We start from the raw sequence: 25,001 nt of genomic DNA, 5'->3' as shown, positions 1-25,001 counted from the left end.
AGGGACCACCTTGGGGGCTCTCAAGGGAGACGTTGGAGAGCCCCCAACGGTCACATTTGTGACCGTTGGGGGCTCCCAACGTCTCTATTGGGAGCCCCCCAATGTGGTAAAAAATACGAAATTTAAGAAAATAAAAAACAGAAAATTAAGGGAAAAATTATAATGTATATTCTAATTGGAATATGCGTAAAATGTCAAATTACAAGAATACCCTTGAGGGTATTTTAGGAAGATAAAATATATATATTTATATATATAAATAGAAATACGTATACATATATATATGTATACGTATCTTTATATATATATATATAAATATATATATATATATATGTACATTTAAGGATTATATTTCAAAATATATATATGTACGAGTACACATATTTTAACAGCCCCCCTCAATCTTTGCGGGGAAACGAAAAGATTGAAAAAAAGGGGAAGACTCCAAGAGGCTTCGGCAAGGATGCAATTGAAACTTGAAAATGCCTTCCTCCAATTGTCTTCTAAAGGGAACACATTTCCTGAACCATCCAGGGTACTTCTCTTTGTCCTATCTCCAAGATCCTGTGGAATAACAACAAAGAACAAGTAAAAAATATCTTTGCACTTTACTGAAATGAAACATTCCTAACAAGGTGCAAAATTTATGCATAATAGGATAATTGTTCTAGAAAAGAAAATTTAGAAAACCAAGGTTTCAAAATCATATATCATGTTAAACAATGAGCGGAAACGAATTGCAAAAATGCATAATGCATTCATAAGGTCCAACATTGGACAAACACAACCCCATAATGGGGAATAACAAAATGGTCCACTAAGGGACACCACAATAAGCCTACGAAGAGGCATAAGCTACATATGCTTTATTGAATGAGGGCTCAAAAGGTCATAATGAGCATATGCATATACTATCAAAATGAATTAACGCTTAAGAAATCATCAATGAACATGCTTCAAACATATTTTAGTCAAAATGAACACAAGAGTCCAAAAAGTTTTAAATGAACATGGATACTAATGTCCAAAGGCATGTCGAATAATTTCTTCAATAAGAGAGGCTTTATAAAGGCATATTTAACATGCATAGATCAACAATAGAGTTTTTCACATCTTTAGGAAGAAGATCTATGTCAAACAAATGCCATAAATATGTTAAAGCATCCACCCAAGATTAAAAAAAGAATATCATTTGAGACAAAGACTTATTTTGCATATCAAATACAAAAGTCGTCGAAGAACTGTAAGCACTTAATATATAGATTAAATGCTAAAATATCAATTTTAAAAACATATCATAGATATGATTCAATTGTATAAAAAAAACACAATAAATTTTGTAATTTTCAAAACTAGTTTATCCACTACAAGCAACTACCTCATTAGTCCTCCAAAACCCGTAAATCAAGTGTATAAGCTACTAGATCAAGAATATAAATATAATGCCATTAAAGGCCAAATGACACACACTAAGGTGTGTAAAAATACCTCTTGTCTACATATAATAATACTCTTGTTCAGCTACTAGAACAAGAGTATTAAGCCAACCATGGGCTAAAAACACAATACATCTCTTGTCTACATAAAATGACACTTGAATTGAGTGAAAGAAGCCAACCATGGGTATATAACTTAGCGACTAGAACAAGAACACAAATGCCAACATGGACTAAAGATCACACACCATGGTGTGAATCAACGTGCCTTGTCTACATATGATAACACTCAAGACAAGTGTGTTTAGCTACTAGAACAAGAGAATACAAAGCCAACAAAGGGCTATCAACACACAAAGGTGTAATAAAATTCTTGTCTACATATGATGACACTTAGATAAGAGTTATAAAAGGAGAAGACTTTTGAGGTAATGAAACTTTGTAATGACAAACATATATATAAAACCTTGAATCAATAGAACAATATTCTTCAAAAAGAATACCCATAACAACAATATTTTGGAATAAATGTGTGAATATACACACACCAAGAACACTTGTGCATAAAAGCACAAGACACAAATGTGCAAAGACACTCATAAGATTCATAAACAATAAAAGGTTGGGCAATAATCCCAAAAACCTTGATATTAATATACCTTAAAACATTTTAAGGTTTCAAACATCATATATCCATCACATTTATATATAAATAAGAGCATCCATAAGATCAATGACCAATATCAAACTAGTGACACACTCATATACCAAATCATTCTAGAGTCCCAAGGTGCCCATAACTCACCTCAACCACCATCTATAATATGGTAAGTGGACAATCTAAAATGACATAACAACGAGTGACACACTCATAATTAGAGATCATATACCAAATCATTCTAGAGTCCCAAGGTGCCCATAACTCACCTCAACCACCATCTATAATATGGCAAGTGGACAATCTAAAATGGTATAACACAAGGTGCTCATAACTCACCTCAAATATCTCTAATAACAATAGGGCCATAAAAGAATTGATGCACCATATAACTTGTGATGGACAAGATAAGTATCATAAAAAAACTTTTTCAAAGAACATAATGACATAAAGAAATCATCTTGGGATAATCAAGAGAAGAAAATCAAGCTTTTAACAAAGAAATCACAAGAACCGTAATGATTCGCAAGGAGAGCTTTAACACAATACCCAAGAAAAGATATTCAAAAATACTTGAAAATTTATAGAATTGGGATTAAATCCCATACAACAAGTTTTAATATTCTTTGATTGAGATATGCGGAAACGTACAAAGTGCCATAAGCACTTACAATGTTTTATAATGATTCAACAAAAGAATCAATATCTAAATTCATTACACTTTCACCTAAAGAAATGTGCACAAAAGCTCCACAATGTAAAAATGTCTACGAAGAGACAATACGTATATGAGTACAAATACTTTAAAAAAGATGTGCACGAAGGCACTCTCACAACACTTGAACAAAGAATACGCAAAAAGCGTAATAATATCAAACATGCATGTATTTCATAAAAGATGCAAATGCTTGAGACTCTCAAGCTTCAATTATGCAATTTTATGCTTGATAAATGCAATTCAAAAGAAGACCATATTATGGCCAATGTAGGCATACAATCAAGAGGTTTTGAAATCTTATGTGAAAAATACAAACCAACAAGTTTGTAAAGTTGCATCAATAAATTTAATGAAATCTTTTATACCAAAAAGATGTAATAGATACACTATGCATTCTATATAGTGTGAGAAATTCTTTTAAAAGATCTTTTTACACCGGTTCGAACAACCTATTTATCACAAACAATTTTTCAAAAAACCTTTAAATAAACCAAAATCATTGAAACATCTTTAGGAGTTCTCATAAATAGCTATCATTAACGAGAACTACTTAGGATTCATAACAAGGATTTAGATGTGAGAGATTCTTATACAAGAATTATATCAAGATTTTTCCAAAAAATGCACTAAAATCCATAAACAAGAGAGGAACTCAAAACAAATTAGACTTTATATGAGATTAAAGAGTTTTTAAACAAAGATCATTAATCTAGCAAGAAATCGTATTTAAAAAGTTAACTTATAGGTTAATCACGAAATTCTTATGAAAAATCATAAATCTCACATAATTGAAAAACAATTTTGCAAAACATAAATTACTATTATATGTGATGAGAAATCGATAACTATATAACCAAGAATTATATATTTGAACAATAAACAAATTTACCAAATTTAAAAGTAGATATTTTAAAATATACGAACACGCGAAATGTGAAAGGAAATGATTCAACTATCAAAAACACTAAATGTGCAAGAAAAATAGTTTCATAATGCATAATATGTTAAGAAAAGAGATATATACCGAAAACTTCAAAAAAAGAGAGGAAGAACGAATACTTCACCATTTCTTGAGCACCACGCTTTCCGTTGCGCCAAGAGACAACCCCATCGTAACCGTGCTCTGATACCATGTTAGAAAGTGGCTTTGAATACATTAAGTTCAATAATGAACCCATACACATGCACATGAAGTGCGAATAAACCCATTAAAGGGAACAACACAAGCACATAATGTGCTAACACATAAACCCACACAAGGGGCAAAAATATGACATAAAGTGATAAGTTGAATATTATTGAAGAAGAGGAAGAAGAGGGTAAAAACCCCTTACAATGGAGCAAGAGCTCCTCCAAATCTTAAAGAATACAAAGGGGCAAGCCCCTATTTATAAGCATAAAAGGGACCACCTTGGGGGCTCCCAAGGGAGACGTTGGAGAGCCCCCAACGGTCACATTTGTGACCGTTGGGGGCTTCCAACATCTCTATTGGGAGGCCCCCAATGTGGTACAAAATACGAAATTTAAGAAAATAAAAAACAGAAAATTAAGGGAAAAATTACAATGTATATTCCAATTGGAATATGCGTAAAATGTCAAATTACAAGAATACCCTTGAGGGTATTTTAGGAAGATAAAATATATATATTTATATATATAAATAGAAATACGTATACATATATATATGTATACGTATCTTTATATATATATATATATATATAAATATATATGTACATTTAAGGATTATATTTCAAAATATATGTGTACGAGTACACATATTTTAACGGAAACAACTGGATTGTCAAAACTATTTGGTGATCTAACCGAGCGAGGTCGGTGCTAGTGTCAAAAATGGGGAATAATTGGGATGTGAAGACCGTCGTGGGTCTCGTCGAACGAGGTTGAGACAGTTCAGGAAACACTTTATTTGTAGTAGAGAAAAAAAATTGGGCTTCAGGCAGGGGTAGCACAAGAGAAATGTGACTTTCTTTCATGCCTTTTAGGCCCGTTTTGATTTTTAATGATTTTCTTTTTGAGAATTTGTGGGGGGTGAGGAATCCTACACCTCTTGTGGGTTCATAAATAGGGTAGAGTTGCCCCAATAAAGCCTTAGGGTGGAGATACCCTTTCTAAGATGATCAATTTAGATGTATGATTTCCTGCCCCAAGTGAGGAGAGTCAAGCGTACTTCGGTCAAGTAACATCAAAGAGAGGACATATCTTTCTGTGTACTCCTCAGTCTCAGGATCCCTAAGGCTAGACTCTTTGATGCATTATAATGCATGCAATGAACTTTTATGATATGCAGTGTGACTCATGCATTTGTAGTAGAGTAGGTAGCCTATGATAACTATGAACGATTGAGCATATAAAGCCGTGTTTTTTTGCTCTTTCTTAAAAAATTAGAACTTTCTTAAAAAATTAGAACCTTCCTAACAAGTTGATTTCTACACTTGAGATTCCTACACTTTAGACTTTATTCCTCTTAGGTGGTGGTGTAAGATAGTGACACTAGCTTCATTGAAAATTTTGACTAGTTATAGGGACGTGAGATTAGGTCTCAAGGCATTCTTTTTTGGTCTAATGGTGAACTCTAAAGGATTAGGGTTTGATAAGAATGCGTTCAAGTGCACCTCTTCCCCTTAGATAAGCTTTTGTAGTCTTTGTTGTTAGCTCGGGACTTTATTCCTCATTATTGCCACTCTTTGACTTGAGGCCTAGCAATCATAGCTTCTCGGTCTTGGAGGGATGCCTCTAGCTATTCATCCTTTGCCTCCAAAGGCCATATGATCGAAGACTGCCACTTTGCCATAGGTCAAAAGGTAGATATTGGCTTTCTCCTACCTCTCATTTTTTTATTCCATTCTAACCTATGCCCCTGAGACAATCGTATGATCAGAGCCTACCAACACACCATAGATCTAGAAGTAAGTATTGGTTTCTCTTTTTTTTCATTTTTTTCTGCTTTTTTTCATCGAGATAAAAGAAAAGGCTCCTCACCAACCTATAAAGCTAATTAGCATTGAAGGTATTCAACACCAACCTCTTTCCTGGAGAGTTGGTTGCCTAGGTGGGTTTTCATTGGATCTTCATCCATGCATCGATAATAATCTTGTGCCCCCTATAATTCATCATTATAAACTCAGACTAGAATCATTAGATTAAAATACCTTAGCCTCGTTGTATCGCTGCCTATCTCCTCCTAAGACTTGGATGTCTTATATGGTAGACTCTCGAGTGCAAGGACCTACTTGAGGAAATGACTATTTTGATAAGAACTAGATCCATCTTGGGAAAAGATCACTGACCTTTATTGATTTTTTAATGCTATATTTTGCATCATGATAACGCTCTATCCCCTTCCTATAACTGTTGGAGTCAAGGTGAACTGGATTGTCAAGATCGTTATGAGTCTTGTTGAACGAGGTCAGACTAGTTCAAGGACAACTGGGATGTGAAGACCTTTTTATGGTCTTACCAAATGAGATCGGGCCAGTGTCTGGGACAATTGAGATGTAAAGAACATTGTGGGTTCTGTCGAGCAAGGTCGAGCCAATATCCAGAGGTAAATTAGGCTTTCACGACTACTTGAGTCTCGTCGAACAAGGTCGAGCCGGTTTGGGGATTTATATGCTTGGCTACTAGAAGTTTCTTCTTGTGTAAGAGATTTGGATTTTGAAATGGTTTTATGATGCCCTATCCCTAGGTTCTAGATAGGTTCAGACTCTTTTGACATGCCCTCACATGGTTTTGTTAGAAAGACATCATTGAGAATGGTCTGAAAACAAGTAGCTTCCTTAGTCTCGTCAACAGGAATAGCATGCTCCTATAACAAATAGGATAACTTGGACCCTAGAAAGAACTTTTTTTTGAATTTTCTTTGCTTTTCTCATTTTTTTGGATTTTTTGAAATATTTTAATTTTTTTATTTTTCAAAAAGTTATTTAAAGAGTTTAGATTTTTGAAGACTTACTTGGGGTAGTGGGATGGTGACCTATGCGAGATATCATTTTTCCTCCATACCATTGTGACTCTACCCTGACATGTGGAAGCCTTGTTCTAAGCATGGTGTCTTCCTTTTGCTGAAAGAGAGATAAAAGAGTTCAGGCTAGAGTTCAGGCTGCCTTGTTGCTTTTTCTATCTCAGGCCGAGCCCCATGCTATCTGTTGTGTCTGGTCCTTTCAATTAGCTTATGATGATGGCCTTTTTCTTGAGGTGACCCTTCAGGACTCAGGAGAGTTTTTTTTCTTTGCCCTTTTCCTGTTTAGGCCCTGAAAAAGTGTATTCTGGGATATTAGGACCCGACCTGGGTCCATTGTATGTACAGTCTGGTTACTAAGGACTCGAGTCATGTACAAGTTTATTTTGTTTATTTCGGGTCTGGACATTGCACCAGACCCAGATCCATACTATTCTTTTAAACGTATTAATACAAAGTTTAGGTCACGATTTCATTAGTTGAAATCGTGACAGCTGCAACCTCTTCTTTTGTTCTCTCTCTCTCCTTTCTCAATATAGGTACCAGAGGAGATTCTAACATGGTATCAGAGTCGAGATCCATCTGAGGGCTGAAGAGGCTTCTGAAAAGGTGCAACGGCCAGAGGTTTGAGGTCCTTCGTCTCTTGTCTTCTACTCTTCATTTTTTTTTCTTCTTCTTTTGTCTATCTCTGATTCCACCATCTCTTTTCTAAATTTTTGGTGTATTCACGTCTCACGTGGACCTAACATTCACGTGGGTCTGCGATTTACGTGAACTCTGTTCACGTAAGCACTGTCCCAAAAAAGGAAAAACGGGTAATTCTGTTTCACGTGAATCGCTGAAATCGATTCACGTGAAACACATAAACGATCCATTTTCTTTTTCATCTGACATTATTTGATCTGGTGCACCAACTCTGTCTCTCTTTACCAATCTCCTCTACGTATCCCGGTCTGACGCAACTCCACCATCAGATCTGGATATCAAGTTCTCCTCAGTGTTCATCTTTGCTGTGTGACAGTTTTCTTTTCTGATTCTCTTTTTCCTTCCAAGTTGCTGTCACAGTTGGAACACAGTTTTTTTCTTATTCTCTTTTCTTTTCAAGTTGTTGTCACAGTTGGAATTCACTACCTTTGCCTCAAAATACATCTAGATCAATACTTTATTCAACGTGTGAAAAGGATTTTCATCACGTTAATCTCAAATCTTGCAAGAGTGTAAGGGAAAGCTCATGTCTGATTCTCTTCTAAATCTGGCAGTCTGCAACCTCCAGTTTAAAGCCGCAAAAAAAGGGGGGGGGGGAGACTGAGCACTTTGTGAACACTCTTGTTAAATTTTCTTTCTCCATGGATTCTTATTCTTCTCAATCGAGTCTTTCTTCAAGCTTTCTCAATCAACTCATTTCTGAAAAGTTGAATACCTCAAACTTCTTGATTTGGAAGAGACAGATCATTCCTTTTATAAGGAGCCAAGGTCTCTTAGGTCACTTGGATGGAACCACTCCAGTCCCACCAGAATTTAGTATGAGAGAAGAGAAAGAGCATAGTCGATTAGGACATTGTGGGAGTCATTTTATTGAGAAACTTGTCTCTAATAATCTCATTCCAAAAGAAAGTCTCAATGGGAATGAGAAAAGTCAAAAGTGTTCAAGTTGTCTTTTATGCAAAAGTCATGTATTGCCTTTTCATTCCATTAATAAGAGAGCTTCGAAACCTTTTGAGATAATTTGTTCTGATGTATGGAGACCCGCCCCAGTTGTCCCTGGATCTGGGAGCAAATACTACCTAATCTTTGTTGATAGCTATTCTTGATACACTTGGATATATTTCATAAAAAATAAGTCGGAAGTTTTTCTTTTGTTTCAAAATTTTCTTTCCCTATTAAAAATCAATTCTCTGAGTCCATCCAATTTTTTCAATGTGATGGAGGTGGGGAGTTCTCATCTAGTGACTTTATTTCTTTTCTTCAAAATAACGGAATAGGAAGAAGGGTGTTTTGTCCACACACCCCTCAACAAAATGAGATTGCTGAGCAAAAACATAGGCATATCGTTGAAAGCGCCATGAGTATGCTTCATGACAGTAACCTTCCCATCAATCTATGGACAGAAGCTTTTTATTCTGCCGTACATGTGATAAATAAACTGCCTATGGTTGTTCTGGAAAATAAGTCTCATTATTGTCTTTTTGGAGCTCACCATAGTTATCATGATTTGCGTGCCTTCGGATGTGTTTGTTATGTGCACATTGACCAGTCCCTGAGAAACAAGTTTCAGGACAAGGCTCAAAAGTGTAGATTTGTGGGATACGCAGACGACTATAAAGGATATAGGTGTTATGATCCAACCAACAGGCGCATCATAATCTCAAGGAATGTTGTCTTCGATGAGCAAAATTTTGATCACAAAGCAGACACAACAGATATGTCCTCTAACACAACTGAAGTTTACTATCCTTGGTTGAATTCAAAACTTTTTGCTAGTTCCAATGAAGTCTGTCCTCTAAATTGTATGCCGCAAGTAGAAGAAATGTTTGAGAACATTGGAACATCGGGATCACAGCATGAGGAAGAAGTACCATCATCCGTACCGGGCAGATACAAGGGCATTTTCTACACTAGACAGAGAACGACATCATCAAACCAAAATCATGCCTCTACAGCCGATCCTACTTCCTCTCATGCTCTTGAAGTCAGAAAATCAAATTGCATACGACATCCTATTGATAGGTGGGTCAGCTATAATAACTTCTCCTTGGATTTTCAACTCTTTTTAACTGCCCTCAATAAGGAAGATGAACCTATTATGTACTATCAAGCACCCACTTCTACCAAATGGGTAGAAGCCATGAATGATGAAATACAGGCCTTACATGAATGTGGAACCTGGGAAGTTGTTCCCAGACCACTTGACAAAAATGTTGTCGGATGCAAATGGGTCTACAAAGTAAAGTATAAACCAGATGGAACCATTGAATGATACAAGGCAAGACTGGTGGCAAAAGGGTTCACCCAAGAAGCAGGGCAAGACTATGATGAGACCTTCAGCCCGGTGGTGAGGATGGGAACAATTCGAATTATTCTTTCCTTGGTTGTTGAACATGGATGGAAGTTGAGTCAGCTCGATGTGAAAAATGCATTCCTGCATGGAGATTTGAAAGAGGAAGTATATATGAAACAACCCCCTGGATACTATGTCACATGAATGCGGGTGTGGGTGCGGGGATTCGGCACTTCCAAAAAACCCGGGTGCGGCAGGGGCAAAAATGTCAATATATATATATATATAGGGGGTCGGGGTTCCCCTCCCTTACAAAAAAAAGATCAGTTGTCAGCTGCTCGATTTTTTTTTTAAAAAAGCAACTGTCTGTCAGCAGTTGACAGACAGCTGCTTTTAAAAAAAATTGAGCAGCTGACAGAGCTGCTTTTTAAAAAAAAAAACGAGCAGCTGACAGCTGCTGTCAACAGATTTTTTTTTTAAAAAAAAAAATCGCAGCATAGGACAATTTTTTTTAAAAAAAAAATCCAAAAAAAAAATGGACCTAAATGATCCTGGGTGCGGTCAACGCACCCAGGATCGGGTTGACCGCACCCCGGTGCCGCACCCGCACCCGCGTCGAGTCGCGTCGACGCGGGTGCGGCACCCTCCTAGCCGAATCCCTGTGACATAGCCTGGATATCAAGAGCAAAATTGTAAAACCCATGTGTGCAGGCTAAAGAGAGCTATCTATGGTCTAAAACAAGCATCTCGTTCTTGGTTTGACAGCTTCTCGTTTGCTATTTAAAAACATGGATTTTCACGTTCTCTACTGGATCACTTATTATTTATTTTTAGAAGTCAGAATGTGATCACTCTACTATTAATTTATGTTGACGACATTGTCATCACAGGAAACTCTGAAGCTCACATCAAAGAAGTAAAAGACTTACTAGGTTAGAGGTTCAAAATGAAAGATCTTGGTGTCCTGCGCTATTTTCTTGGTGTAGAAGTTGACAACCAGGCTCATGGCTTGACACTCACTCAACACAAATATACAGTAGATGTTCTCAGCAAGTCAGGTATGAAAGACTGCAAGCCTCTAGGAACTCCAAGTGTGCTTCACCAAAAACTTAACACTCATAATGGAGATCTGTGTGAGGATCCCACCAGGTATCGCAATCTAATAGGGATGTTGTAGTATCTCACATTCACTCGTCCTGATATTGTTTATTCGGTCAATCAAGTATCTCAGTTTATGCATGCACCTCATACTGAACATATGGAAGCAGTTAAGAGGATTCTTAGATATCTGAAAGGAACCAATGGGGATGGATTGATATATTCACCACAGTCGTACGACAAGGATGAGCATGTACTTACTATATATTACGATGCAGACTGGGCAGGGGACCCTGATGAACGAAGATCTACATCAGGTTATTGTGTCTTTATTGGAAGAAATTTAGTCTCTTGGAGTAGTAGAAAACAAAAGGTTGTCGCTAGGTCAAGCACTGAGGCTGAGTATAGATCCATGGCTGCCGCTACTGCTGAAGCCACATGGATCAGACATCTACTAACTGAAGTGGGAGAAAAGATCTCACACTCTATCTTACTATGTGACAATCAAAGTGCTCTCAACATGTCATTCAATCCAGTACATCACAACCGTGCTAAGCATATTGAGATCGACCAACACTTTGTAAGACAAAAGGTTGAAAAAAAAGAGATCAAGCCCGAGTTTGTCAATACTGAAAGACAAGTTGCAGACATATTTATAAAGGGCTTGACAAAGGATCGTTTTTGGATGCTTAAAGGCAAGTTGTTCATGGTCCAAAACCATGATCAACTTGAGGGGGGGTGAAAAAGTGTATTCTGGGATATTAGGACCCGACCCAGGTCCATTGTATGTATAGTATGGTTACTAAGGACTAGAGTCATGTACAAGTTTATTTTGTTTATTTCGGGTCTGGACATTGCACCAGACTCAGATCCATACTATTCTTTTAAATGTATTAATACAAAGTTTAGATCACGATTTCATTAGTTGATGAAATCGTGACAGCCACAACCTCTTCTTCTTCATCTTCTTCTGTTCTCTCTCTCTCATTTCTCAATACAGGTACCAGAGGAGATTCTAACAGACCCCTTGTAGCCGAGACCCTAGGTTCTCATTCTTGGTGTGACTGGAAGAGTCTCTCTTATGACCTTGGGTCTTTTAGAGAGGTTTTTGACTGACACATGGCCCGAACTGGATGACACCACATTCACGACTGGGTTAGATGATGGGGTTGTTTACTCTTTCGACCAAACAATTCTCATGTCAATCTTCCCCTCGAGGTTGGATAATATGAGCTGTACAGAGAGGCTGCCATTTTCTTTGATGGATGTTAGGTGCTGGGACACTGGAGAAAGAACCTTGATATGATTGTTGACTAGTGAGCCTAGATCAATCACGTTTATCTGAGTGACTTTTTTGTTCTCCTTTGAATTTCCTCTTTCTTATACCTTTCTTTCTCCTTGATAATAGATTTGGGGTACTAGAGGCATCGAACATGAACAATTACTACATACGAGGGTTCGTGGAGCACAGACCATTATGATGTTAGATGGTCATTGCTTCATACCTTCCCCCAGTAACCAGTTTTCTCTTGCTTTACAAGCTCGAACCATTTTTTCTATGGTGCTGTCATTGTTGCTCGGCTCTCGCTATTCTTTATTCACCAGCAGCTCCCCATTGTCTATGTGGTGTTGGATGATGTGCCTGAGGATAAAACAGTCTTCGGTGTCATAACTCACAACTCTATGATATCTACAGTATTTGGCTGGGTCGTTTCCTTTCATTTGTGTTGGGTTAGACACCTCGGGCAACTTGACTAGTCCATCCTCTAGTAGTAGATCCAAGACCTGTGATTGAGGTTGTTCGTACTTGGTGAATGTTCGGTTTTTGGTCTACTTGGGATTTCTCCCATATCCGTTCTCATTCTGCTTCTTTGGGGAGGTTCTCTGGTTATCTCCATTCTACCCCCGACTACCATTTTTCTTAGCCTTTTGCCCTGTGGCCTGTATTGTGTTGACTTGGTCTTTAGATTGGTCTGACTTCTTATCTATATTGTTGTCTTTGCTGTCAGGAATCCATCATATACTCCTCTTTTAATGCCTACCTCGAAGGTTGTAGCCTTCTTGATGAGTTTGGTATAGGTTTCAACCTGAGTCATGCTGATGAGGCTCTGTAGAGGTTGAGAGAAGTTGTCTACCAGGATGACCAGGGTATGAGAGAAGTTGTCTATCCTATTGGCCTTGGACCGTCATCGGTTTACGAACTCATGGGCACCTTCATCTTTCTTCTACTTCAGATCGTACAACTGATTGATGGTGGGAAGGGCCTCAGCATTAAATCTAAACATCTCCATGAAGAGATTTAGAATTTGGTTGAGAGAAGTTGTCCATCATGATGACCATGGCATGAGAGTCAAAGATCAACTACTTTATCTTGCTAGCCTTGGACTGCCATCGATTTACGAACTCATGGGCACCTTCCTCTTTCTTTCGCTTCAGATCGTACAACTGATTGATGGTGGGAAGGGCCTCAACATTAAATCTGAACTTCTGCATGAACAAATTTATGATATGCTTGAATTCTTTTAAGGGTGGCAAACCATTTCAGTGCTTCTTCCTTCAGGTGTCTGGGGAACCAATTAATTAGCCTCCTATCGTAGTTTCAATATTTGGCCATACTTCTCATAAATAAGGACAAGTGAGTCCTTGGGTCTCTTTTTTCGCTAAACTTTAGGAATTTTGGAGGGGTATCATAATATTTTTCATTGTATCCCTCTGGCATGAAATCACACATGGAGTATTTTCTTCGATTTATATCCATGTATCTCATTATCGAGGTTATGCTCTGGACCATGTCTTCTAGCGATTTGATTTTTTTGTCCAACTCGGATGACATGGTTTGGTCTGAACGGGTCGGCCTGGATCTGTAGCCTCTTCTCTCCACATCAGATATTTGAGACTCTCCTCACTAACTGTACTCTTTGTCCTCTTGCGGTTTTGGAGTCTGTCTAGTCCTTCTAGTCTCTTTGTTGACTCGTGCCCTTTCACACTTTGATTTGTGTGCTCTTTTGGCTCTTCTTTCAGCTTGTGTCTGTTCTTATCTCAACCTTTCATGGATCTCTCTTATTTTTTCTTCAATCATTTTCATATTTTGTTTTGTTTGTGCTAGCACATCCTTTCTTTGGACCGATCTTTGAAATGCGAGGTCCTAGGGGTTCGTCTCTTGGGGGACTCACCTGTGCTTGAGTTGTCTGTCTCGTGACCCGCATAAGGGACTTAGGGTGTTGTTCTTCGAACCAAGCTTTGAAATGCGATGTCCCAAGGATTCATCTTTTGGTAGACTCATTCATGCTAGAATTTCTCGTCTCGTAATCCGTTTGGGAGACTTTACGAGATCGATGAGAATACCGACGTGAACTGAACTCAGGGAACATCAGGGTCTTTCTCCTTTTTCGGTCATCTATAGACCTATGTCACATGGGTGCGGGTGCGGGTGCGGGTGCGGGCGCGGGCGCGGGCGCGGGCGCGGGTGCGGGGATTCGGCACTTCCAAAAAACCCGGGTGCGGCACGGGCAAAAATGTAATATATATATATAAAGGGGGTCGAGGGAACACGCGGGTTTTTTCAAATTTCGCAGCTGACAGAAAAGTTGTTGCAGCTGACAGCTGCTGTCAGAATAATTTTTTTTTTTTAAAAAATTCGCAGCCCATTTGGGCAAATTTTTTTTAAAAAAAATCCAAAAAAAAAATGGACCTAAATGATCCTGGGTGCGGTCAACGCACCCAGGATCAGGTTGACCGCACCCGCGTCGAGTCGCGTCGACGCGGGTGCGGCACCTTGCTAGCCGAATCCCTGTGACATAGCTATAGACTCATTTGGAATGTCTGTGTGTCTTTTCTTCAGGATCTTCATCGAATATGATGTTTTGCATCATATGGGGTGGCATCCTGTAGATGAGATTATTCAAAGGTAGTTCCTCTGGTATGGATTGGATTTGGAGTTTACAGAGTTTAAATCGGATATTTATTATACCTCAAACAATTGGTTAGATAACAATTTAAGGGTACTACTGTGGAATATTTTGCTCCAATGATACCACCACCGATATACCCAAGCTAACAACTTAAGGGTACTAGTAGAGGATTAGGTCAAGAGATTTTTGAAATTTTTTACAATAAAAGAAAGGTTATTTTCCTAAGAGAGAGGAAGATAAATAAATGAAAAGCACACAATGGAATCAAACAATGTTTCAAACAAATCCTAACTGGCTAGAGGTTGTATTTTCCTATTTTCTACTTGACATGCAAGTATCCAGCAAAGGTTTCTAAAATCTAATAAGCCTAAAACCTAGTGTTGATGCATGAATATAATGCAAAGCAACCTATTCGCAAGATAAATCGGTTGAGAAAAAATAAACAAGAGATCTAGCAAGAAGGAGCAAAAGAAAGCAGTGGTAGACGTGAGGATCACGGAGGCACTATCTGTCAGCAGACAACAGAGCCTGCAGACGCGCGGGTCTGCGGATTTGTCAACGGAGGACAGAGCTTGCAGATGTGAGGGTCTTTGAACGACATTATCTGTCAACAAATGGCAGAGCCTGCAGACGCATGGGTCTGCGGATGGCAGAACCCGAATGACCAAATGTTGGCGGACAGGAAAATAGGGTTTGTCGTCCAGACAAAGACAGAAACCCAAAAAACCAAGATTTTGGGCTCGTTAGGGGTCAAAATCTCCCTGCAATGCAATTCTAGCTACGAAAAAAAAAGTACGGCACTCCATCGTGATTGCTCAAAACTGTTGATAAAAAATTGAAAGTTTTGGAAAGATCTAACTTACTCAAATTACACAAAATATTTTTTCTGAATGTGGGGATGTTGTTTGCAAGTTTCGATTGTCCTTCGCTTGACAAGAAGATAAAGATGGGGCAGGTTTCTCAATCTTTGTAGCTTGAATCGTGTCGCTGCGAATTTCAATATGCGAGTAAGAATAAAACGTGTATAAGCACCTAATCCAAAGAATAAATGAAATTGAAATGAACATTTTAAGGATCTGAAAAATACCTTTTTCGAACTCAAGGGTCCGTTTTATCGTTCATGCTCTTTTTTGTCCTTTAGCACTTCACGTAGATATTGAAAAGAAACAAGGTTATCCAAAGTATATTCACCAAGAGAACAAGGTGAACACTCAAAGAGTTCCACCAACGTACCAAAGGTACACACAAGCCACAAAATGGGCTCACACTTAAATACCCACTAAAATGGCAAGTACAAGGAATACAACAACAACAACAACTACGCCTTCATCCCAAAACAATTGGGGTCGGCGAGGCAAGTACAAGGAATAAAAAATAATATTTTATTGATTAAGACCATGCAAGGCCGACCCCAATTGTTTTGGGATGAAGGCGTAGTTGTAGTTGTTGTTGTTGTTGTTGTTGATTAAGACCATGCAAGAAGCATACTTTGAAGAGGGGCTTTGCCCCATATTTATACACAATGAGGAGAGGACTCATAGAGAGCTCGCTATGTTGACTAGTTCAAAACGAAAAAGTAAAAAACCTAAAAAATCTATTCCTAGTTACACTCTAGTTATATTATATATATATATATATATATATATATATATATATATATATATATATATATATATATATATATTTTATTTTTAACACTCTCTCAAACTTACGGTGGATAACCAAAAGTTTGTCCAAGAGAAAGTGGAATCTAGGAGCGACGAGAGGTTTGGTGAAGAAATCTGCCAGTTGATATTATGAAGTAATGTAGGGAAGATCAATAGTGACATGTAGAAATTCATCTCACACATAGTAAAAATTCATCTCAATGTTTTTGGTTTGTTCATGGAAGGTTCGGTTGCTGACAATGTAGATAGAACTTTTATTGTCATAGCACAGTCGTATAATACTCCTTTACTTTGAACGCCCATGTCAGCCAACAATTTTCTTAGCCAGACCACCTCCATAATAGTTGTAGTCATAGCTCGGTATTCTGCTTCAGTTGAAAAAGAGAAACTTTATGCTACTTTTTACACTTCCATGAAATCAACGGTTCACCTAAAAACACACAAAAATCAGTGATTGAGTATCGGTTATATGGATCACCCCCCGAATTAGCATCTATATAAACAATTAAATCTAAGGAAGAAAAAACAGATAAGAAAAGTTCTCAAAAAATATAAGTTTTGATATATCTAATAGTACGCAAAACAGCTCTCGTATGAACAGTGGTGAGAGCATGCTGAAAATGGCTCGTTGTGTGAACCACATGTGCAATGTCAAAACTCATAATTGAGAGATATGATAGAGCCCCGACAAGTCATCTATATGGTGTTGGATTTTCTAGTGGTTCCTCTTAATCAATCTTCATTTTGACATTTACAACTTCAGAACTGTCAACCTTTTTATCATTTGAAATATCTGACCTAACAACAATATCTAAAGTAAATTTGGATTTAGTCAGTAAATAACCTCTAGAGGAATAAGCAACTTCTATACCAAGAAAATACTTTAAAAACCCCAAATCAGTTATTTCAAAATATGTTTTGAGAAGTCTTTTAATGTTTTCAGCTTCCTGTTTGTCACCTCCCGTGAGGATCATATCATCCACGCAAAGAAGAAGAAGAAGAATACCTGCATCAGAAATCTTAACAAACAAAGTTGTATCAGTTAAGCAAGATTGAAACCCAACATCAAGTATAACTTAACTGAACATGTCATACCAAGCCTTTGGAGCTTGTTTAAGACCATACAATACAACAAACAACAACAACAACAACTACGCCTTCATCCCAAAACAATTGGGGTCAGCGATATGAACCAAAAAAGAAATTCATTTTGGGTCTTCCACATGAATCCTTTTCCTCCAATCATTTCTATCCAACGCCATGTCCTCGGTGAGGTTCAAAGCATTCATATCCTTTCCTATCATCTCCATCCAAGTCTTCCTAGGCCTACCCCGACCTCTTTTAACTAAAATATTTTCCCATTTCTCCAACCTTCTAACTGGAGCATCATTAGGCCTTCGCCGAATATGTCCAAACCACCGTAAACGATTCTCTCGCATCTTATTTTCAATGGGTGCAACACCTACCTTCTTACGTATCTCTTCGTTCCGAATCTTATCTTTTATTGTATTTCCACACATCCATCTAAGCATCCGCATCTCAGCTACACTCATATCAAGTTGAGCTTCCATATAAACTTCTTCAATCAATTTACCATTGAGAAACACATTCTTAACATCCATTTGGTATATAGGACATTTCTTCACAGAGGCAAGGGCTATTACGGTTCTAACTATGGTCATCCTAGCAACCAGTGCAAAGGTTTCTTCATAATCTATTTCATACTCTTGGGAGTATCCCTTGACAACTAACCTAGCTTTATATTTTTCAAGAGTTTCATCATTCTTGGTTTTTATCTTATAAGCTCATCGACAACCTAGGGGTTTCTTTCCTAAGAAAATATCTTGAATAGTCTGTGTTCGCCTTTTCTAAGGCATCTAATTCTACCCTCATGGTTTCTACCCATTCAGAATGTTTTTTTGCTTCAGCATAGTTTGAGGGTTCTATATTGGAATGTATCAATGCAATGTAAGCGTGATACTTAGGTGAAAAGGACTCATAGGATACAAATTTCTCTAGGTGTTTTTATACTCTCAATGACCTTCTAGTTTGTATTTCTACATGGCTTTCATTAGTATATCTTTCAAGGGCACAGGGATGTTCAGAACTACTACGCCTGAAATATTTAATACAGTCCTTATTTTGATATTGTTCTTCACTTATCTCATTGTCATGAGATTCTTCTTCACTCATCTTATCATTCCTGATATCTTGATCTTTATCACAATCATCAAACTTTGAAATTAGATCCAACATAAAAAAAATACTTAGTTATGTCCTTAGAATTTTCAAATTCAAAAAAAAAAAATCTAAGAATGACACATTTCTGGAAACATATAGTTTATTATTTTTAAAATTAAAGCATTTATAGCCTTTTTGGGTTATTTGCATATCCCAAAAAGACACAAGAAATAGCACGGGAAGAAAGTTTATCACTTTTATTAGTGAATACAAAATTTTTGCATCCAAAAATCCTTAGTCGAGAATAATCAGGAGTAAGTTTGAAAAGTTTTTCAACTGGTGATATATTTTTCAAAATAACATATGGCATTTTGTTAATAAGATAAACTACAGTCAAAGTGGCTTCGGCCCAAAATTCTTTAGATACTTGATTTGAGATAAGCAAAGTTCGTGTGGTTTCTATGATGTGCCTATGTCTTCTTTCGGCCAAACAATTTTGTTGTGAAGTGTTGGGACAAGATTTTTAATGTGTAATACCATTTGATTCTAGGTAATTTTTAAAAAAAATTGATAAATTTTTTCTTCCTAAATCAATGCAAAAGATAGAGATATTCTTTTGAAATTGATTTTTGACCAATTTGTATATTATTTAAAAATATAAAAAGACTTCAGATTTATGTTTGAGGAAGTAAATATGTGTGTCTAGTAAAGTCATCAACAAATATCACATAATATGCAAACCCACCCTTAGATACAACAGTTATTGGGCCCCAAACATCCGAATGTATTAACTCAAGCGGTCATGTAGCGACAAAAGTTTTTTCTTGAAATGACAATCTTTTAATTTTCCTAAGAATACAATCTTTACATGTAAAATTTTCAAGATTATAATTTTTTTTCAAATTTGAAAAGTGTTTTTGGATACATTAGGATAGCCAAGTCTTTTATGCCATAAATCCAAATCCAGTTTCTAAACTTTACAACAAAAGGTATTTTGGGGTATTTCCAAAAAATCCATGTAGTATAACCCTTCTTCTCTATAACCTTTCTCAATCAGCTTCCCTGATTGTTTATCCTGCACTCAACAACCAATAGAAGAAAAAAAAACATTATACCCATGGTCAGATAATTGAGAAACTGACAAAAGATTTAGGTTTAACTTGAGAATATATATAATTTTTGGAATAAAAAGACTTTCTGAAATATTTTTGAAATTTCATATTCTCTTTATCTCAAGAGATGTCCCATCAACGGTAAAAACATTTGACTCGCTTGAATTACGACATTTGGATAAGATATCACTATTAGGCCTCATATGAAATGAGGCATCTAAGTCAAGAAGCAAAAGTGTCTTACCAGGGTCAATGATTCCAACAGAGGAGATGGCTCTGGTTGATGAAGCTCCTTTGACAAGAGGTTGAAGAGCTTCTACAAGTTGAGTCAAGGACATGCTTCTAAAATTTGATTCTTGTGTAGCTTTGTGCTCACTTGTCTCTTGTGCAATCGATGCTACCTTCCTCTCATAGGGCTCTTTAATTTAAGATAATATGTCTTGACATGTCCCGATTCACGACAATAATAACAAATAATTTTTTTCTTCTCAAACTCATTGCCTTGTTTTCCATAGTTATCATTGTTTGGTCTCTCACAATATGGTGGTTTGTAGGCATGGATATGGTTTCCCCGCCTAGACATGACTAGGACCGAATTATAATCTTCTTTAGCTATCCTTTTTAGTCTATTTTCCTCCATACGTAGCTCTTCAATAATATCTTCAATAGTAGGAACTTTTTCTCTATGAAAAAAAAGCCAATTTGTTAGACTCAAACTTCGATCTTAGACCATTGATGAATTGATAGAATTGTTCTACATCAATTTATCTTTGACGGAGTTCTATGTATTCGAGACATTGTCATTACGGTTCAAAAAGATTCAACTCATCCCAAAGTCGGACAACTCACTAAAGTGTTCTCTAATACTTTTTCCTCCTTGAGTCATAGTGTGTATTTTGTCTTGTAAGTTGCAAATATGGGCAATATCTTTAAGAGAATGCATTCTCTTGAGATAGTCACATGCTTTATTTGCATGTTCAAATTTAGCTAAACTTGAGCATTTCTTGATATCAATACTACTAATGAGGCAAAACATAATCTTGGCATGCTTCATTCTCCATTCTTTCCATTTTTTCTCATACATGGTCATAGCCTTGGTCTTTTCAGCCTCAATAAGAGGTACCTCATTTTCTCCTTAGTATTAGTTTGGGTTCCAAATCCGACCCATTCACTAATCCCCACAACCCTTTCTCCCATATAAAATGTTTCATTATTGAAGTCGATGTTACAAAGTTTGTGTCATTGAGTTTGATGGGTTTTAGAATGACATTATTATTGTCATCCATGTTTATAAGGGCTAAAAGAAAGAATAAAAGATAGAGAGGAGATAATCAAAAGTATCACGAGCACTCCACCACCAAGAGAGCACCTTTAATGAAGGGCACAAACACACTAGCACTCCACCACCAAGAGGACACAACAATCTCACAAGTACGTGAATAAATTTTGCAAAGGAGACTTTATCTCTTCAAAGTCATGAGTGACACGTTTCCCAATGCACCAAAAAATCAGTTTGATCTCCAAGCTCTGATACCATGGAAGGAAACAAGGTTCTCCAAAGTATATTCACGAAGAGGACAAGGTGGACACTCAAAGAGTTTCACCAACGTACCAAAGGAACACAAGCCACAAAATGGGCTCACACACAAACATCCACTAAAGGGGTAAACACAAGAAATAAAAAATAATATTTTATTGATCAAGACCATGCCAAAAGCATACTTTGAAGAGGGGCTTTGCCTCGTATTTATACACAATGAGGAGAGGACTCAGAGAGTCGTTTGTAGCCCAACTAGGGATGGCAGTGGACCGGGGTGGAGTCGGGGGACAAGGTCTCCACCCCCACCCTGTCTCAAAATTCTACCTTTCATCCTTGCCTTCATCCACTCATGGGTTTTTTATTTTAACCTTCATCCCCGTTTCATGTCCTCCATCTCCGGTCCAAACGGGGCGATGCGGGACAGGGCCCCGTTTCTTTCCGGTCTACTGCCATCCCTAAAGGTATTTTAGTTATTTTACTAACGGGGATTGGGGACAGGGTGGGCAGGGCAAGGGAAAGCATAAGTCCATCCTCGCACGGGTTTTGATTTTAACCTCCATCCCTACCTCCATCCCGGTCCAAGCAGGGTGAGGTTGGGCGGGGCCTCGTTTTCCCCCGGTCCACTACCATCCCTAAGCCCAACGACTCCCTATGTTAACTAGTCAACAAATGTTGACTAGTTCAAAACCAAAAAGCAAAAAAACTAAAAAATCTAATCCTAGTTACACTCTAGTTATATTACATATAAATATATATATATATATACATTTATTTTTAACAGATATGAGTGTTATTCAATGGCGTCAAGACGGTGTACCGGCAAGGCTTTGGTCGTCGTATTCTTATAGGGCTAGCACTTGAATATCTAATTTTTTGATGATCAGATTATAGGGCTAAGCCCCTATTTATAGAGTTCATAACAAGACATGGATCACCGGATTTTTTGGGTCAATATTCGATCCCAGAGGATATGAGTCTATCTCAAATGGGGATAAGGCCTATCCAAGAGAGTCCTCATACAAAAAGTTGTCCGAGAAGAGTCCTCTCATACGAAAAGTCGTTCGAGAAGAGTCCTCCCACCTTGGAAGACATACAAGGCGGTTGGGATCGGATAGGGATAAGCCTCGATGCTTATCCACGTGTTTGGTGCAGCGGACAGCAGTCCGTTCTACTGTCCTCTAGATGGACGCTTGCCATCCAAGTTAAAAGGGTGCCTGATTCTTGCTTAACAGCCTTAACACCTGCAAACACTTGTCAAAAGATATCAGCAATACTCGTACCGCAATGAGTATGTATCGTATCGAGTTAGGCCATAGTTACGATATGTATTGTATCTTATACAATACTTACAACATTGATTGCAACTATTCATATGTAAGTTGATCTGCAAATTGGCATAAAAAAAAAGTCAGTTTTACCTTTTGACATTTTTTTGGATTGTTGTTTGAAGAACTTTTCTATGGGATGCTGTTTTATAGTTCTTTTACATTTTGGCTTTGTTTTCAGCTTAAATGACTGGAAGTCTCAAATTCACAAAAACATTTCAGCTCGTGTGATGATTATTAAGTAGAAATTTCTTAGTATGTACCATTTATTTGTTTGCTTTATTTTGAAGTATATCTTAATCTGTATTTTGTTGGTAAACTCAGCAAGAAACTCTTAACACTATCTGTTGAAAAGCAATTGATAGAAGTCCCCTTCTTGTATGCAGTATGAATTGAGCTGCGCTCACATTGTGATAACCCATTTCTTTGTGTGTATTCTTACAGGTGTATAAAATTGGCTATAGTGCATGATATTGCTGAAGGTGGGATATCATATGGGTTCTTGTTGTTTTTCTGTGGCTAGAGTGCCATCTTGTAGCCTTGTAGGTGTATCTATCAATGAACAGCAGAAGATTTTTATCACAATTTGACTAGTTTGTGGTTCTATTTTATGGAAGCCATAAATTGATTTCACCTCGCTCATATATGTCTATCTAGATTTCAAAGCATAGAAGCATTATGTGAATTGTGTGATCTTGAATTAACTGTTCCCTGATTTTCCAACCTTTATACCTCCAACAAGAATGAGGTCAATTTGTCCTTTCTTCCTTTAGAAGAACAAATTACAGCTGCTCTTACATGGGGTGGGAAGGCCTATTTCCAGATAAACTGTATGCTTGTACCTGAACAACAATCACTGGGTTGCCTGTTACATGATCTGGTGCCAGTTGACAATCTGCACAGCTCGACCTCAATTCATATTCCTGTTCCTTTTTTTTGGATATTAAGACAAGAAAGGCTGCTGAACTAAACATATCTATATCAATGTAATGCTGCCCAGTGATTTCAGGAATGATGTCAGGCCTACTGCTATTATTTTCAAGTAAGAGAAGCACAAAAAGTTTTAAGAATAGCAGAAGCACAAAAAAACGATGAAAAGAAAATAGGTAATAGGAAAGGTCAATACATATTTGAATTAAGGGCAGTGTATGTGCATAGAAAGAGTGACAATGATGAGAAAAAGAAGACTGATGGCAAACAACAACAACAACAACAACAACTACGCCTTCATCCCAAAACAATTGGCATGAAGAAAAATACTTTGGTGGAAGGAAAAAAAAATTAGAAAGGAGGACCTAGGATAAGAAAAACAAGGAAATAGGAAATAAGAGAAAGGTACCAAACCTGTTTATGCAGCCAGACCGTTGTAACCTTTACCCCACTCTGATGTCATTAGACCGTTGGTGCAATATCAAGAAAGAACACAAATTGAAGGAGACACGGAGGAAAAGCACTACTTTTGCAGTAGTGTCATCCCTTGAGGGTGATGCGTAAGATTGTATTACTGGCATTGATGCAAGTATAACAACGAATAAAAGAATGAAGTAGTCAAAGTATAACATAGACTGTACTATGTATATATAGTTTACTGAAACTATTCCCACTTTGTCAGGATTCATATGCAGAGAAACAAGTGTGATATTTTCTTTTACAGTATTCTCAAACTTTAAATAATATGTTGGCTATGTCACACAGATACTCCATTCGGACTGCCGTTCTGTATCCCTTTATATACAAGTCATACTGCAAACGTCATAAAAGTGGCTGTATCGCCGTATCTATGCTGTATCCATGTGACATAGCCTGTTTGGGGACCTCCACTGTGCTGCCAATTTCCCATCCCCATCCGCCAATAGGCACCCAGTCTTTCCACCTTCAGCTTTACCCAAATCATAACCACTACCTGTTTTTTCAATATCCATTGTCCTATAGCTTCACCCAACTGTATTTCCTTGTCTAGAATGATGTTCTTTGCCTCTTCCTCTTCTCAAATATCCATGCAATGAAACACACTCATATCATGCTCCTTATAGTTGTATCTAGTAAAAGCTCTCACATTCCTCGCTTCCACTATCAACATCATCATCACTACCACCTCCAGTCACCCATCCCATCCTACTAAATTTTCAGGAAATATTTGCATGTTGAGAGTGGTTAGGGCCTTCCTGCTAGATGCCTTATGTGATTGCTGTTATGTAAACAGCTATTGTTGGCGACATTGCTCCTTCTGATGGTATACCTAAGGCTGAAAAAAGCCGGAGAGAACGGGAAGCACTTGAGCACATGTGTAAATTACTTGGTGGAGGTCCAAGAGGTATGTTTGCAGCAACTTTATGTTCATTTTTTGCGCATGTGGTCATAAAATTTTAGGCATTTGC

The 25,001-nt window shown here is 37.5% G+C and overlaps 1 protein-coding gene across 1 annotated transcript in view; it reads left to right on the top strand.

Moving 5' to 3' along the window:
• LOC149841753 (uncharacterized) overlaps nt 1-25,001 on the top strand; it is a 35,049-nt gene that overhangs the window by 4,250 nt on the left and 5,798 nt on the right. Inside the window, exons 3-4 of the mRNA XM_090001151.1 lie at nt 23,068-23,105; nt 24,827-24,937. Coding sequence (XP_089857277.1) covers nt 23,068-23,105; nt 24,827-24,937 — 149 coding nt within the window. The remainder of the gene's footprint in view (nt 1-23,067; nt 23,106-24,826; nt 24,938-25,001) is intronic.

Source organism: Nuphar pumila, chromosome 3 (genome assembly GCF_984573655.1).
Source record: "Nuphar pumila chromosome 3, dmNupPumi1.hap1.1, whole genome shotgun sequence".
In the NCBI taxonomy this organism is placed as follows: domain Eukaryota; kingdom Viridiplantae; phylum Streptophyta; class Magnoliopsida; order Nymphaeales; family Nymphaeaceae; genus Nuphar; species Nuphar pumila.
This window is presented reverse-complemented; position numbering and strand designations above follow the sequence as displayed.